At 39.5% G+C, this 17,815-nt stretch overlaps 1 protein-coding gene across 3 annotated transcripts in view; it reads right to left on the reverse strand.

Annotated features, from left to right (window-relative positions):
• Nucleotides 1–463: 463 nt before the first annotated feature.
• LOC127793224 (transcription initiation factor TFIID subunit 2) overlaps nucleotides 464–17,815 on the reverse strand; it is a 53,920-nt gene continuing 36,568 nt past the window's right edge. For 2 of the 3 annotated variants that reach the window (XM_052324029.1, XM_052324030.1), the window contains 6 exons: nucleotides 6,035–6,124; nucleotides 4,006–4,064; nucleotides 3,833–3,923; nucleotides 3,588–3,753; nucleotides 3,262–3,445; nucleotides 464–2,210 (listed from right to left, as the gene is read on the reverse strand). In XM_052324029.1, coding sequence (XP_052179989.1) covers nucleotides 719–2,210; nucleotides 3,262–3,445; nucleotides 3,588–3,753; nucleotides 3,833–3,923; nucleotides 4,006–4,064; nucleotides 6,035–6,124 — 2,082 coding nt within the window. In that variant the 3' untranslated portion in view covers nucleotides 464–718. The remainder of the gene's footprint in view (nucleotides 2,211–3,261; nucleotides 3,446–3,587; nucleotides 3,754–3,832; nucleotides 3,924–4,005; nucleotides 4,065–6,034; nucleotides 6,125–17,815) is intronic. The other variant, XM_052324031.1, reaches the window with a different exon arrangement.

Below are 17,815 nucleotides of genomic sequence, written 5' to 3' on the forward strand. Positions count from 1 at the left end.
ACGTAGAGGATGTTTCATAATAATAAATCGCTTCTCCCTACTAGCTGCTATCACAAATCTCCTGGAATGACTGCTGTGATCTCTGGCCATGTTTAGGCAGGCCTTTGCTTTGACTGTTATTTCATGGAAGCTTTTCCTTACTCTAGAGAGGTCGGCCTCTTGGTACCTTTTACAGAACATGAAATACACTTTGTTATAGCTTAATGAAGGTTTGCTTCCCAAGGCATTGAAAACTCAAAGTAAAGGATGAAATAACAGTCACAAAGGGTACCACTTCTGGTTTCTTATTTCCCCTCTTGGCCCCAAAAAGAAATCGATTCATCAGATGATATTAAGGATGTTAAATTACCCAATGCTCTCTGTAACATCATTCTAACAATCAATGCCAATCTCAAGCTTTTAAATCTTTTAACAATGCCCTCCAAACATTGTTATTAAAACCAATATAGTCCAAGCCCAGCGATGAATCTAAACAAATTTTATACAAATTTTATGTTTCCTAAATGATTTGACACAATTTTAATAGAGTCCTACATGCTGCTACAATGCTCATCAGTACATCACATTTCCGGTCAAGCTGGCTACTCAATAAACAAGAAAAAAAAACTTACAGAAACCTGCTACGTGAAAAGCCCTACTCCAATAGTACACATTCCAAAATTAAAAGATCAAACGAAGAATGTACAAACAATATCGTAGTAAAAGTTACATCACGTAATTATGTTTTGTTGACTGTTCGATTCTTGATTTTAATTCGGAGTTTGTGAGTAGAGCTACCTTCCGGTGTCTCAGCCCGGCTGTCTGACATCTTTATCACTACCTTTGATCCACCAGCTTCAACTGGTTTCACTTGCAGACTCCTCTTTGTCTCAACCTCTTGCAGCTTACCCTGCAAGTCCGTTACTAACCTATTTTCAGTTTCATCTTTCCTACCCCGAAACTCAACTGGAGCCATCTTGGCTTCGTCGTCAGCGGCTTCACATCTCCCTTTCGAACTCGGCAACTCAACTGAAGAAGCCGGCTTTGCCTGCTGCTCGCTCAGCAGCTTTGCCATCTCCTTCTTCTTCTGCTTCTTTTCCTTCTTCAAACGTTTTCTTTCCAAGTACTCCGGGTCGTCAGAGTGACCTTTGCGGTGACCGTGCTTTCGCTTCTTTTCCTTGTCTTTCTTCTTTGATTTCTCTTTACTATGGTCAGCTGAGGCCAAGGAAACACTATCAGTATCGTGTCTTGCCACAGAAAGAATTTGAAGGCTGGCATACTTTTGCGTTCTTGTCGCGCCATTATCCTTGAAGATGCCGGGTGAAGACCGGTCATCAGATGGAGGCAGCGCAGAAACCTTGCTTGAATCGGCAGTGCATTGGAGTTCTTTCCTGAGCTCATCACCTTCACTGGCAAGTTTGGCACTACCAATGCTGGCGGTCATCCGGGACCCAAGATCCTGGCATGAGTTGACTTCATCGAAGTTTTGATTGCTTGTGCACACAGCTTCAGTGAAATTTCTTTGGGGTGCATCGACAGAAAAAGAACTGCTGGGACCACGATCAGCGTCCACTTGTCTACCTTGAGATTTTTCGACTGTGGTGTTATCTGCATCCTCTGCTCTACTGGATGCTGCGGATTGCTTGACCCTGATCTTGACCACTGGCTTCCTCCGCTCGTGACTATTTGAGATAGTACCAGCTTCCTTAGAGCCATCTGGAACAATAACTAAATCATCATGCGACAAGTTAGGAGTATGCACATGAGGTTCTGGGTTAGACGGCTTGTGGATTGCTGCTGTAGTGTCTGGATGTGGCAGGTCAGGAACGTCCCCAATTGGCTCCGGGCAAGCGTCTTTAAGGATGTCTGCAGTAGGTTCTGTATGTGACGAGTTAGGATTTGGCCCAGTGGGCACCAAACATGATAGATTAGGGGCACCATCGGCAATACGCTCCTCATGTGATATTTTAGGGATGCCCTCAACAGGCTCCATCAGTAATGGGTTTGAGGTATCGACAGGAGGCTCTGGATGGTCAGTATGCTCCACATCTGATGTGTTAGGGATGTCCTCAGTAGGCTCTATCGGTAATGGGTTTGAGGCATCAACAGGAGGCTCTGGATGCTTGGCTTGCTCAACCATAAATGCAAAGAGATTCTTCAGTTCACTTGAGGTCTTTGCGTAGCTCTTTTGCAGTGTTTCATCTCTTGGGACTCCGTACAGTGTTGGTGGCCTGAAAAGGTGGAATCTATATTTAGGGACACTGTTATGAAATAAAAGCTTCTTTGACTTATTATCTCATTAGTTCTAAATTCTGCCAAAACAAAGATAAGCAGCAGACTGGAAGAACCGATGCTTTACTTTTACAGCTTCCAGATCTACGCATACTAAGTTCAGGTAAATCAGCTGCCCAACAAAAATTAAACAATGGGATTGGTTCTTCATCCAACTGATGAACCGATAAGGACCTTGTCAATCTAAGGGCCCATTGGTTCTCTCATACACCATTACTCGACTTACTCCACATCATAAAGTACTACCAAAGTGCAAAGGACATTATCTGCTGTCGGCCCTTTTCACGTTTATGCCATTTTGCTTCTACAACTTGCTATTGATCTTTACTTGATTTGCCCTATGTCTTCTACTTGTTCGACATTAATTTGGTCTGAGATACCATACCCACCTGCCCAACTAAACATCCTGAAAATCAAATTTGCCCTTGGCATATTCAATTTCTTCCACAAGTCCCAAATTCTGGATTTCCACATCTAATAAAGCTGATTTGAAATGGACATATTAAATAATGTTACCCAATGTGAGTGGCAGAATAGTGTTGAGGCAGATGCATCAAACTTTTACAAATGAGATGTTTTCCTGTTCACTTGATGAACATTCTCACAATTTCCTAACATTACAATGAACTTAATAGTGTTAACCTTAGTAGCAGTTTTGCGTTTTTCTTAAATTGTCTTTCATCTGAGTGATAAGAATGCTCTTTCTAAAATATTGAATCGTGAAAATGCAGACATTTCAAAGGCTCAAATAATGACATAGAGACTGCTTTTAAGAGACTCATATAGTAATTGCGAGGTACTTCCAAATACTGTATTTTATAGCAAGAGTTGCTGTCAACCATAACCAAAGAAACATTAATTGTTAGTTATGTTCCACAGAACAGATATTAAAATGTTAGATGGGTTAATGAGTTTCACCACATAGAAATGCTTCAAATAAAAAAGAAAACATATATTCCAGTACCTCAAGGATAGTTAAAGTTCCATTACCTGCCTGCAAGGACTTGTAAAATGCAAAACAGATGGTGACGAAGAACAACATTGTTGAATGCCATGCGACTTTCAAGAAGACGAAGCAAGGATCCAAGAGATTCGCTGCTTACATCATGATCAAAATGAGATCCATTCCTCATCTGACATAATCTCGTAACATGGACACCTAACTTTGCCTGCCCTGTAATAATGGATCAGAATTCTGGTGAGAAAATGCACCATCATGACAAGATTAGAATAATAGACTCAACCCACCCCATCCAGAAGGATGAGTTGAATCAGAGTAAAGAAGATTTATCTAACTGAAGTAAGTAGAATACAACCTCTGAGGGAGGGCTCTTCTTTTAAGTACTCAATGAACAACTTTAACGATGCATCAATGCCTTTGAAGTGAAACTCAAGATCAAGGAGAGCTTTGCTTGCTTCAATTCTAACTTGCCAAATTGACTTAAGATCACAAAATGGTCTGATAAGTGCAATTGCACGATCCTGAACCACAAAAAAAAAAAGAATTGTAAGTTGTGAAAGAGCATTTGAAAATTAGAATACTGTCAGGAGAAATACTAACGTGTGGGATGAATTCTGAGAGCTTTAGTGCAACTTGAGTCAATGCACGGATGCAGCTGATTGTCAGTATGCCATTGTAGCTTGGCATAAGCCTGTACATGCCATTCAACATACATGCAATCAATTACAAGTTAATCAATTAGTTCAGTCCAACAATCAGAGATTAAAACAAACCTGTCAAATTGCAAAAGCCGATCGATGCGCTTGAGAAGTGATGATAAAAAAGGAATACTCTGTCACAAAGTTAGACCACCTAAATGTAAGCTTCCATAAAGGAGCCTAGCTTAAGGATAAAGTTGTCAGACCATGTGACGTAAAAACAAAGAGCACTGTTCACAATAACAGTCACAGCAGAAGATTTACTTCCAGGAACATCAAATTCTAAAAATTAATAGTACCATTCACAGGAATGGTCACAGTAGAAGATTATTTGCAGGAGAAAATGGACAAATCAGGGGCTTTGAGAATCCTAAGCTTAGACTATTTCCAAAGCGCACAAACTTTTCAAGCTAAATTCATGAATTGAAAAACTTTTTTAGGCTTGTCTTCTCCATTATTAGGTTGGTTTGGGGAAAGCTAGGTATAAACACTGGGCATTACTACACCCCAGAAAGTATATAAAAACTAATATGGCAACTTCAAACTAAAAGAAAAACTACATGTTGTCTCAAATGAATGAATATAGACATAAGCATATGGAGGTGCTTAGTATCTTGCCTGTGGTTTTTAGTCAACCTTTCCAGCACATATTTCTCTCCATGGAAAATTTTTCTACATTTTCAATATATGTATATTTAACATGGTGCCCCCTTGGGAACTTTTTAATGTTAGCTGCTTTGCCGATCAAAAAAATTGCATGCATATTTCATTATTCCAAATAGTATGATATTTGTTTTCACATTCTCTATATTGGAAAGATATCTAAAAGGTAGTGATATTTATCCCAAAAACCTCTGCCTACCCAGGAAGCATGAATACAGCTACACAATGAATTTGTAAAATGCGGACACAAACTACTAGGCTGTGACATGGAAAAAGCGCCTAGTCTTATATATCAATCTTGACGCTCTTCAAATTAGAAAAGACACATGAAAAAGTCCAAATTACCATTTTTAGAATGTCTAAGTTCATAAAGAAAAAAGATGGTTTGTGTTTTAGAATTATTAAATCAACAATTCTCAAGGCAAAAAACTTAAGATAAATCCATATGGTTTTTATATTAATTATTTTAACTTAAGTTATTTCCTTCAAACTTGTATTACGTTTTACATTTCTCTAGGCAACAATTAGATGCTCTCATCACCAAGCAAACCAAATTAAAAAATAATAAAATAACACACTAAGATGTATATATATATTGGAAAGTGCCCAATGTGTCATCATATCCACATGGGTGTCTAAGATGGACACAATTTTTCATGTGTCCAAGCGTCTTAACTATCACTAGTCACTACACAGATTGGAAGTTTAAAGTTCCTAAAATAGAAGGCCTATACGAAATTAGCAGGTGGATATTCGTTATTTCAATTGTATTGCTCACTGCCAAATTACTTTCCAAGAGTTAAAGTATGTCACCTTGCTATACAGAGACTGAACACAAGTCTCAGACAGCAACCCTCATAAATCCACGAGCATTAGTCTTTTAGAAGTGTCCAACATCCCAAGTTCTCAAGAAATCTATGCTTATTAGCGGTTGGCATGTAACACAGACAGCTTCTTGGCAAAGAGAAAGATTAAGCCCCTTAAATGTGTAGGCAGTAAAACCAACAACCTATCTCTGGGTTGTGGCTAGTAATATTTGCATGTGACTAGTAATTCTAAATCTCTGCAGGTCCATGGCTGTGGATCATTTCTCCTGCATTCCATGATGTATTTAAGATATGTTTTTTGCTTAAAGAGAGAGATGTGAGTCTCTTGCGACATAAGGCATCTTCAAACTTGGAAAGAGAAAATACAGTGTTTGTCCAAAACCAGGCAGAAACGGTGGATAAAAATTTTCAATCAAGTCTAGCATGCCTTTATTAACAAACAAATATATGCAACAAAATGTATATGCATGCATATCCATATATATCAACAACCTTATACACAGCAGAATATCAAACTGTAAACAGTCAAGAAGAGCCAGCATAAAGAAAAAGTGGCACTTGTCAAGAAGAAGCAGGGATACTCTTTGAAATCAATGAAAATAGTAGCTCCAGACCTGCTGTCCAAATTCAAGTTCACCAATGGACTGCACTAATGTAGCAAGCCAGAACACATCTGAGTATGGATTCCCATTGTTATCATTATACTGTCAGACAATAAAAGTAAAGATCAGAAAAATGTGAAAGAGTAGAGAACTTGGATGAGGTACAGGTACAAGATGATCAAGAAACTAAGAACAAGGATTTCCAATCTCTCCTATGAACAACAGAGAAATAGCTTGGATTTACCTGCTTACCAAGGTGGTCATCTAAAATGTTCATGTGTTACAATCATTTTTACTTTAATGGCTAATTCGAAGCATATATAGATGGACACCAACATTAAGTGCTATTAAAACATCTGAAAGACAGACAAATATTTAACAGAAATAAGCTTTTAAAGAATTGGCGAAGATGCACAAAACACGCTATCTAATTTTTGCAGTGCCCATGGACAGAGAACACAACAGAATAACGACACAATAACACCACAAATCTGAAAGAAGTACAGCATGAACTTGCTTGGCCGCATATTATAATTTGTGCATCTCTCTTATGAAATTGTATTAACAAAACTATGGAATTTTACTGTTATCTAAATGTTTCCACTAATATTTTGGGGGAGGGGGGATGATCTCAGAATGCATACAACACACAATTTTTAGTACTTTCTTTATTCCTACAGATGTTTTAACACTAATACTTGTTCTCTTCCCACCAATGGTAATCCTTTAATGCTATACTCTATCAAGAAGACTGATAGAAGCAATTATGAGGTGAGAGGATGAGATAGCAAAGTTGTAGCAAAAGAGGGAGGGAAAAACCAAAAGAATATTGGAGGAAAGCCTTTAGATCTGATATAAAAAATAATGGCATTATTGAGGATATGAACATGGAGATAACTGATGGGAGACAAAAATTCATGTAGGCAACCCCACCTAGTTGGATTAAGACTCATGATTGTTATTGTTTTTGTTGTTCTCTCTCCCAAGGAGTTGTCAAGTAGAAATTTTTAGATGTCATTGGAAGATAAATTTGTCAGGTTCCTAGACCTGACCTAGGGTTTCTTTAGGCATTTAAGAAGAGATCGAGAACAGAAAGAATAGGGAGAAAGAGAAAGAAGATAGAGGTTTTTAGCGGGAAAGAATTTTGTTATTTCACACAATGAATTCCCATTCTCCAAATGGTAGCCTATTTATAGGCCTTCTAGCTTTCATTTGTAACTGTAACTGAAAGGTACAAGTTGTAACAGCAGCAAATAAGGTATAATGCAGTAATTGCAGTAAGCTGTAATTACTGTCATCACCCTAGGGTCATGACAGTCCCCTCTCCTTAAAAGATTTCTTGTCCCCAAGAAATCACAATAGCTTGGCCGCCTCAAAAATTGCTTAAATAAGTCTGACAAGTATTCCCAAGTAGTGTGGTCCAGATGCAAATGAGACCACTGCACCAAAACTTGGGTAATGGGCAATGTATTCTGATATATCACTCATTTCGCCAGGACAGCCAAGGCTCAATTTCCACTTGGAGGAAGATTAGTACTGGTGGCTGCAGTAGGTTCCACTGACATTTTAAGCAATGATACGTGGAACACAGGATGGGCATTCACATCAGCTGGCAGCTGCAATCGATAAGCCACCTACCCAAGCTTGGCCACAACTAGAAAAGGCCCATAGTATTTAGGACTCAATTTAGAGGCAGGAAAATTAGAAAAGGAATGCTGCTGAAAACGTTTCACCCTCAGGTAAACCTTATCACCAACATCAAATAATCTTTCACATCTCCTTCTGTCAGCATACTACTTCATACGGTTTTGGGTTGTGGCTAACTCCTCCTTAATCAGTGTTAGCATATCCTGCTGTTGCTGCAGGTATTGATCAACCATAGCTACTGAATTTGGGTTGTCCATCACAGAAGGTAAAAGAGGGGGTTTATACCCAAATAGAGCCTCAAAGGGGGTTCCTTTAAGGAACTGTGATAGTTAGAACTGTACTACCACTGAGCCAAGGATAACCACATATTCCAGATTTTGGGTTTCGAAAAACATATGCACCCTAAATAGGCTCCCAAGCACTTATGATAGGCTGTGGATGATAGGTTGTGGAGATATGTAATCCAACCACCAAACTTTGAACAGTTCTTGCCAAAAAACACTAAAAAAAGATATTATCCCTGTCAAATACTATAAATTTAGGGACCCCACGTAATTTCACAACAATGTCCAAAAATATTCGAGCAACCTCTTGGGCTTTGAAGGGGTGAGTTAAACTCAAAAAATGAGCGAACGTCATAAGCCTGTCAACCACCACCAGAATAACATCTCTTCCTTCTGAGCAATTCAGGTATATCCACTGGCTGTAATAAACCAGGGTAAGTGACCAGTTCATGTTTGCAACGCTAACAAACTGCACATAACAACACAAAAGCAGTCACGTCCTTCTTCAGGCCAGGCCAAAAGAACAGCTGCCTCACCTTGTGGTAGGTAGCTCTTAGGCCTGAATGTCCCCCCAAAGGAGAGTTGTGTAATGACCACAAGATCTGGTCTTTTAACTGCTCATCTTCCCCAACCACCAGCCTACCCTAGAACCTGATTAAGCCATTAGATAGTGTATAACCAGGTTTACTGGCCGGTTGAATTACTACTTGAGCAAAAAGGTCCTTCATCCAACCAGTCATTTCATAGCTCGCAAATATATCTTGCACCCAGTCTGGAACAACTGCAGTAATGACATGACAATTTCCCTTTTCTTCCCTCCTAGAGTGTATCAGCCACAACATTTTCTGTTTCCTTCAGGTACTGAATTATGTAGTTGAAGCCTAGCAGTTTAGACATTCCCTTCTTCTATAATTGTGCGTGCTACCCTCTGCTGCAACAAGAACAAGAGACTTTCACGATCAGTTTTGATGATAAAGTGGTTTCCCTCTAAGTAGTGCCTCCATTTATCCACAACAACCAATACTGCAATTAACTCCTTGTCCTAAACACTGAGTCCCAAGTGCTTTGGGGCCAAAGCTTGACTGATATAAGCTAGTGGTCTTCCCTCTTGCATCAACACAGCCCCCACTCCCGAATCACAAGCATCAGTCTCCAATACAAATGGCTTAACAAAATCAGGTAATGCCAAGACAGGAGCCTGAGTCATCACTCTTTTTAATGATAGGGAAGCAGCCTCTGCCATAGGATTCCAATGAAAATTGTCTTTCATGAGCAATACAGTCAAAGGCTTGCTTATCACCCCATAAGTTTGTATGAACCGCCTATAATACCCTGTCAGCCCCAAAAACCTCTCAATTCTTTAACTATTGTCGGTCTTGGCCACTCAACCATAGCAGCTAGGATCAGTGCTAACTCCCTCACCTGAAATTATATGGCCCAAGTATTCTACTTGTTCCTTAGCAAAGGTACATTTAGATAACTTTACATACAATTGATTTAATCTGAGGACCTTAAATGCTGTATGTAGGTGGGCCAAGAACTGGTCAAAGGTGGGACTATATATAAAGATATCATAAAAAAAAGTATGAATTTCCTCAAATATGGGCTGAAAATGTGATTCATTAGGGCTTGGAAGGTAGCAGGAACATTAGTTAATCCAAAGGGCATAACTGTGAATTCATAAAGGCCTTAATGAGTTTTAAAAGCAGTCTTTGGTATATCAGCAGGCTTCATCTGAATTTGATGATACCCTGCCCTAAGGTCCAATTTAGAAAAAAACAGTGGCTCAGATCAACTCATCAAGGTGGTCTTCAATGATAGGGATAAGGATAGGGAATTTGTTTTTAATAGTAAAGGCATTGCCTTTAACTAGCTTTTCTATTTCAGCCTTTTGAATGGGAAGATATCTGTATGACTAGATATTTACAGGTTCTGAATTCGGTTTGAGATGAATGGTATGGCCAAAGGGTCGGGGTGGAGGTAAGGCAGTTGGTTCAGCAAACAAGTCCCCAAATTCAATCAATAGAAGTTGTAAAGAGTCCCAATATTGTACATCATAAAGGAATTGTAAAGTAGCAGTACTTGTGGGGATTGAGTGATCATCATATGAAGGTGTATCACTGCTTTCCTCCAATTCTATCCATGCTTCCAACTCAATAGCATATATGGAATACAGCAGAACCACCTGAGCCTCTTTTTGTTGAAACATTTTGTGTAGTTTCCTTTCGGTGATCACCTTGCATTCATCGGTTTCTAGGCTCCCAGTCAATGTCAACTTCCTCCCTTCTAATTCAAAAGTTACTTCTAATCTGTTGAAGTCAAAGATTTGGGGACTAAGTGTCCTCATCCAATCTACTCCCAAAACTATATTGCAGCCTCCCAACTTCAAGATTAGCGAATCCACTACGAATTTGTGCCCTTGTATCATCCATTTAAAGTCAATATATTTGGATCTGCTGTAAATCTTGCCGCCATTAGCCAGAGTCACCAATAAAGGAAAAGTGGCCATCACTTTGCACTTCAAAGCTTTGGCAGTGGCTTCATCCAAAAAGCTATGGGTATTGCCACCATCTTAACACCATCAACCTTCTTTTTCCTACCATTCCCTTCACCTAACAAATTTACCAGTAGGACAACCTTTTAGAGCATGGAAAGAGATTTCTCCTCCCTCATCTCCCTGTAAGTCTTCCTTAAGAATCTCTGCCTCCCCTGTAAGTCTTCCTTGAGAATCTCTGCCTCCTCAACAACATCTTCTTCATCTTCTTCCAATCCCTCCATTTTCGACAATTGTCGTCTGCACTCATGTCCGGGACTGAACCTTGTCACAGCCCCAAAGGGCAAACAAGGGTATGGATGTAATTAGTAGAAAGGGGGCAAGCCTGTAATTAGCTTAATACTTGTAATGAGCAGTAGTTGTACCAAACGGTTATAGCTTTAACAGCTTATACACTTTCGGTTACAACTAAAAGGCTTCCTATAAAAGGAGAACAGATGCGTGAAGATGGGAATTATGAAATGAAATAGAACATAATTTTTTCCCTCCTATTCTCTCTAAGTCTCCCTCCACCTTTCAAATTCTCTCTCTCTCCCCTAAATTCAAATTCCTACAGCTACTATAATTCCAAAATTGCACAAGTCTCAGATTCAAGAATTATCATTTTAGTATCAGAGCCGGTCATCCCCAGCGACAAAGACAATGATCGAATCAAGCAATTGTGGTGATCTAGCGATGTAGAAGCAATGGTAGAGGATACTCACTTGAAGCAATTGGAGACACGAATGTTGGCGCTGAAATTCGAAATGAATCAGACACACAATGCGATACCTCAGGGAAGGGAAGAACATATCACTTCGCATGAAGGGATGCAATGTGAATTGGAGAAGCAGAGAGAGACAATGGGGAGCAATATAGACAGAGGATCAATAGCATGTTCAATATTCTATCCTCTTTGCCTCAATTTAGGCAGTAGCCTGAATTTCCACCCCGATCATTCACAAATCCTAGCCATTCCAACCACAGAATCCTCCCACGACCTCTAGGGATGGAGGAGCCAACTGAACCATTGGAGGAGGACACGGGAGTTCAGGTAAGAGGAATTACTTCCCATACTAATAGTCATACCCCAATACCATGACTGGAGATTCCTCTGTTCAATGGATCCAAGCCTAGGTGGTGGGTCCGTCGATGTGAGATTTTTTCCAATTGTACAATGTACTTGAGGTGCATAAGGTAACCATGGCAGCAACTTATCTTAATGATACTATCGACTCTTGGTATCAAGGGTGGATCAAGGCCTTGAGAGAGGGGCAGCTTGGAATGAATTTGCAGAGGAGTTGTGTGTGAGGTTTGGGGAGAAGAATATGTCTGATGTAATCAGAGAATTTAAGATGCTCAAACAAGTAGGAACGATGATTGAATATTTGGATAAGATCAAGGAATTAAGGGCTTGCATGTGGAATGCATAGCCATCATTAACTGAGCAGTACTTTGTATCTAATTTCGTAAGTGGCCTTAAGGGAGAACTACGATCCATGGTCAAAATGATGATGCCTACGTGATGCGGTCACCAATCAAGACCCAGCCCAAAGCCGACCCGATCACGCCGGAACAATATTTTAGTACTTCTTAAGTTTTAGAATTCTACTTGATTTAAGATTCAATTTCATGTTTCTACTTGATTTAGGATTTTACTCCATGTTGGATTAGGATTTTAAATGGATTTTGTTTACAAATAATAGATGATTTTGGATTAGTCAAATACTATAAATATGCCTAGGATCTAGAGTTTGTAATTAAGTTTTTCTCAATCAAATTTCAGCAACCTATTTGGGTTTTCTTAACAAAACAGTCTTATTTTTGCGTCTTCTTGAAGGCCAAGCTTCAGCCATTGAAATTTGTTCTTTCAAGGGTTTATTTTGGTGTGTGTTTTTTCACACACGCGCTACACGCTGCGTCAGGTGGTATCAGAGCGGTTAATCAACCAATCAGATGGCCAATCTTGAAGGTAACAGTAGGAACCAGCCTCGTGATGGTGATCAGGGGTTGTCTGCAGTTTGGAGAACAATCGAAGAAGGGAAGTAACTCGTACTATCCAGTGGCGATTGGAGCAAATTAGCAACCAATTGGGCACATTCCTACGAGTTGATGATGATAGGAACCTGAATAATGCGGTGAATCAAGCCGGAGCGAGAAGACCACCCATTAATCATGTCCTTGTTAATCCTAGAAAACCAGTGATTGAAGATAGCGATGAAAATGATGATTTTGGTCGAGCAATAGCTAACCCTAGTGGTAGAGGGGTTAGGAGGAATGCGCATCAGCACAACTACTAGGGCAACGATGAGTATAAACTAAAAGTTGATATTTCTACCTTTAGTGGAGATCTTGATATTGAGGGGTTCCTGGATTGGATCACTAAGGTTGACCGTTTTTTCGAATACAAGGAGATCCCAGATGAACGACAAGTAAAGTTAGTGGCTTACAAATTGAAGGGCGATGCATCTGTTTGGTGGGAGCGATTACAAGAGACAAGATTAAAGGAAGGCCGATAGCTAGTTCAGACATGGAGACGAATGAAGCAGCTGTTAAGAGGTAGGTTTTTGCCCTCTGACTATGAACAATATATGTTTGAAGCTTATCAAAGATGTGCACGGGGAATGAAGAGTGTGAATGAATATACCTCTGAGTTTCTGCGATTGGCGGAGAGAAACCAATTGTCAGAAAGTGATAATCAACAAGCAGCTCGTTACTTGAATGGATTAAAGCCTGCTATTCATGATAAAATTGGAGTTCAAATGGTTCTGAGTGTGCAAGAAGCAAGGAACTTAGCTTTAAAGGCTGAGTTAATGTTGAGTGAGAGAGCTCGTAATGACAACTATCATCGGTATAGTGGGAATGAAAATAAACAAGCAGTTTTTGATAAAGGCAAGTCCGTTTAGGGAGCGCAACCCTCCAATCCACCCCATACAGTCAACCCTAATAAGGCTACAACGGAGGAAACATTTGAGGTAGTACTTCTAATCTTCCAAAATCCCCTAATCCTTATACAAAGCCTATTCTTTTAAAATGTTTCAAGTGCAATGAGGTTAGGCATCGATCTAGTGATTACCCAAGGAGGAAAACAGTTAACATTGTAGAAAGGGAAGAGGAAAATGTTGCTGAAGAAGAAGTATATTGCGGGCTTGATGGGGAGGATGACGAAGAAGATTATGGACATGGAGAATATACCTGTGTAGTGAGGAAGTTAATGCTATCTCAAAAGAATGAAGATACTACTCAACGGCATAAGCTTTTTCGCACGATGTGTACGGTGAAAGAAAAAATCTTTGAGTTGATTATTGATAGTGGAAGTCAGGAGAACATCATAGGAAGAGACGTTGTGGCAAAGATGCAGTTAACTCCTAAAAACATCAAAGCCCTTACATGATTGGATGGATCAAAGAAGTTGGTGGCATACATTTGGATAAACGTTGCAGGGTGCCTATCTCTATTGGTAAGTACTCCAACGAAGTCTATTGTGATATTGTTGATATGAATGCTTGCCATATTTTATTTGGGAGGCCTTGGCAATTTGATGTGGATGCTAAACACTCGGGTAGGACGAACACATATTAGCTTGAGAAAGAAGGTGTGCATTATACTTTGTTACCCATAATAGAAAAGAACCAAACCAAAGCTTCTAAAGTGGAGAGGCGAAATTTTCTTACCATTACACATAAGCACACTGAGTTTGTGAGGGAGTGTAAGGATACTCAAGAGGTTCACTTATTGGTTATCAAGGGTGAGAGCATGAGTGAGCCACTGAAGGTAAATCAAATTCCAATGGAGATGCAGGGATTGTTGGAGGAATTTCATGATGTGGTTCCTGACGAGTTGCCTAATGAGCTACCTCTTATGAAGGATATTCAACATCACATTGACTTGGTTCCTGGTGCTAGGTTGCCTAACCTACCACACTACAGGATGAGTCCTAGGCAAAATGAGATTTTGCGTGAGCAGGTAGAGGAATTGTTGAGAAAATGGCACATTCAAACTAACATGAGTCCATGTGCAGTGCCAGCATTATTGACACCAAAGAAAGATGGAAGTTGGAGGATGCGTGTTGACAGTAGAGCCATCAACAAAATTACTATTGGGTACAAATTTCCAATTCCTAGGCTTGACGACATGCTTGATAAACTTGATGGAGCTGTGATTTTTACCAAAATTGATCTTAGAAGTGGTTATCATCAAATCAGAATTTGACCTGGAGATGAGTGGAACACAGCTTTTAAGACGAGAGATGGGTTGTTTGAGTGGTTAGTCATGCCCTTTGGACTAACCAATGCACCAAACACTTTCATGAGAATAATGAATCAAGTATTATGCCCTTTCATTGGTAAATCCGTTGTGGTGTATTTTGATTATATTTTGATATACAGTAAGTCTATTAATGAGCATGAGAGGCATATTCGAAATGTGTTGAGTGTGCTGAAGGAAAACAAACTTTATGCTAATTTGAAGAAATGTACTTTTATGAGTGAGAGCTTGTTGTTCTTGGGCTTTGTTATAAGCAAAGAGGGCATAAAGGTAGATGAGGAAAAAGTGCGAGCTATTAGAGAGTGGCCAACCCCTAAAAATGTCAATGATGTGCAAAGTTTCCATAGGTTAGCAACTTTCTATAGGCGGTTTATCAAACACTTTAGTAATATTGTGGCTCCAATTACTAAGTGTTTAAAGAAATGAAAGTTCCATTGAGGTGAAGAACAAGAGCAAAGTTTCGCCTTGATAAAAGAGAAATTATGTACCGCTCCTGTCTTAGCTTTGCCAAACTTTGACAAATTGTTTGAGGTTGAGTGTGATGCGAATGGAGTGGGTATAAGTGTTGTGTTATCTCAAGAGAAGAGACTAATTGCATTTTTAGTGAGAAGTGAGAAGTGTGAAACCAGAAGAAAGTGGTCTACTTATGATAAAGAGTTTTATGCAGTGGTGAGGGCTCTTAAGACATGGGAACATTACTTGATTGCCAAAGAATTTGTTCTGTACACAGATCACCAAGCTCTTAAGTACTTGAGTAGCCAAAGACAATTGAGGAGTGATATGCATGCTAGATGATTTGTTTTTATTGATGAATTTTCATATAAAATTGTGCATAAGTCAGGACAGCATAATCGAGTGACGGACGCTTTGAATAGGCGTGTGGATTTGATCAAGACCCTTAGTATTGAGATTGTTGTGTTTGAGTGCTTGAAAGAATTATATGTGACAGACAAGGATTTCAAACATGTGTGGGAACAATGCATGTCTCAGCAACCGTAAGGAGATTTCTATGTGCACGATGGGTTTCTCATGAAGGGAAATCAATTGTGCATCCCTTGCACATCTCTTCGTAAGAAAATTATTTGAGATTTGCATGGTGGTGGCTTAGCAAGGCATCTTGGCAGAGACAAGACTATTGAAACTATTATGGGAAGGTATCATTGGCCAAGAGCAAGGAGAGATGTTTCTATTATTGTGGCGAGGTGTTATATATGTCAAACAGCTAAGGGGCACTCTTCTAACGCCGATCTCTACATGCCATTGCCTGTTCCCAATGCTATTTGGGAAAATTTGTCTATGGACTTCGTGTTGGGTCTACCACGAACCCAATGAGGTATGGATTTTGTTTTTGTAGTGGTTGACAGGTTTTCCAAGATGGCGCACTTTCTCCCATGCAAGAAGACGGCAGATGCAGTAGCTACAGCCAAACTATTTTTCAAGGAGATTGTTAGACTACATGAAGTCCCTAAAACTATTACTTCGGATCGTGATACAAGGCTTTTGAGTCACTTCTGGATTACCTTGTGGAGAATGTTTGATTCATCTTTGAATTTCAGCAGCACAATACATTCCCAGACTGATGGACAGACAGAGGTGGTGAATCGTACCTTAGGAAATCTGATTCGCAGTATTTGCAAAGACAAGCCAAGACAATGGGACCTAGTCATAACTCAAGCGGAATTTGCCTACAACAATGCCGTGCATAACTCAACAGGAAGATCACCATTCTCTATCGTATACATGAAAGTTCCTAATCATGCATTGGATTTGGTAAAATTGCCAGAGGTACCAAGTTTCAATGTTGTAACTAGTGACTTAGCTGAACACGTTCAAGCAGTTCAGGAAGATGTCAAGCAAAAGTTGCACGAGGCAAATAAGAAGTACAAGGCAGCAGTTGACAAGCATAGGAAGCACAAGGTATTTGCAGTTGGAGATGAAGTCATGATATTCTTGAAGAATGAACAAATTCCAGCAGGACAACAGAACAAGCTCAAACCAAATAAGTATGGTCCTTACAAGATTACAGAGAAGATCAATGATAATGCTTATGTTGTGGATTTGCCAAATCATATAGGTATTTCCAAAACATTCAATGTTGCTGATCTTTCTTTGTATTTGCCGAACATTGAGTTGTCATACCCAGATCATAACATGAGAACGAATTCTTATCAAGTGGAGGTGAATGATGCAGTCACTAATCAAGACCCGGCCCAAAGCTAATCCGATCACGCCGAAACACTATTTTAATACTTCTTAAGTTTTAGAATTCTACTTGATTTAGGATTCAATTTCATGTTTCTACTTGATTTAGGATTCTACTCCATGTTAGATTAGAATTTTATTTTTATTAGAATTTTGGTTGAATTTTGTTTACAAATAGTAGATGGATTTGGATTAGTCAAATACTATAAATATGCCTAGGATCTAGAGTTTATAATTAAGTTTTTCTCAATCAAATTTCAGCAACCTATTTGGGTTTTCTTAGCAAAACAGTCTTATTTTTCCGTCTTCTTGAAAGCCAAGATTCGGCCATTGAAGTTTGTTCTTTTAAGGGTTTATTTTGGTGTGTTTTTTTTCACACACGCGTTACACGCTGAGTCACTACGACCATGAGGCAAGTAACAGAGAAGGCTCAATTACAAGAGCTAACATTAGAGACCATATTTGGGAAGAATAAGGTGTGGTCTAAGTCTAGCTCTAACCCTCAACAGACAGTGGGGATGAGCTTGAAGGGGATGAATGTAGGAGTGTTGTTGGGACTGCCTAAGACGAATTTCAACGGAGAAAAAGGGACTACAATGGAGCAAAGAAGGCAATTGGGGCTCTGTTACAAGTGTGGGGATAGATATAGGCCAGACCACCAGTATAAAAGACAATTGTTGAAAATAGAAGGCAGAGAAGAGGAGAAAGACGATGACATCGAGGAAGACATTGAGGGGGTAGAGGAAACAAAAATGGAAGACATACGAGGAGAGATCTCCTTTCATGCATTGAAGGACGAACCCATGGGGAAGATCATAAAAGTGAAGGGCCGAGTTGGAAAGAGAAAGTTGATAGTTCTCA

This window comes from Diospyros lotus, unplaced genomic scaffold (genome assembly GCF_014633365.1).
Source record: "Diospyros lotus cultivar Yz01 unplaced genomic scaffold, ASM1463336v1 superscaf1, whole genome shotgun sequence".
NCBI classification, from domain to species: domain Eukaryota; kingdom Viridiplantae; phylum Streptophyta; class Magnoliopsida; order Ericales; family Ebenaceae; genus Diospyros; species Diospyros lotus.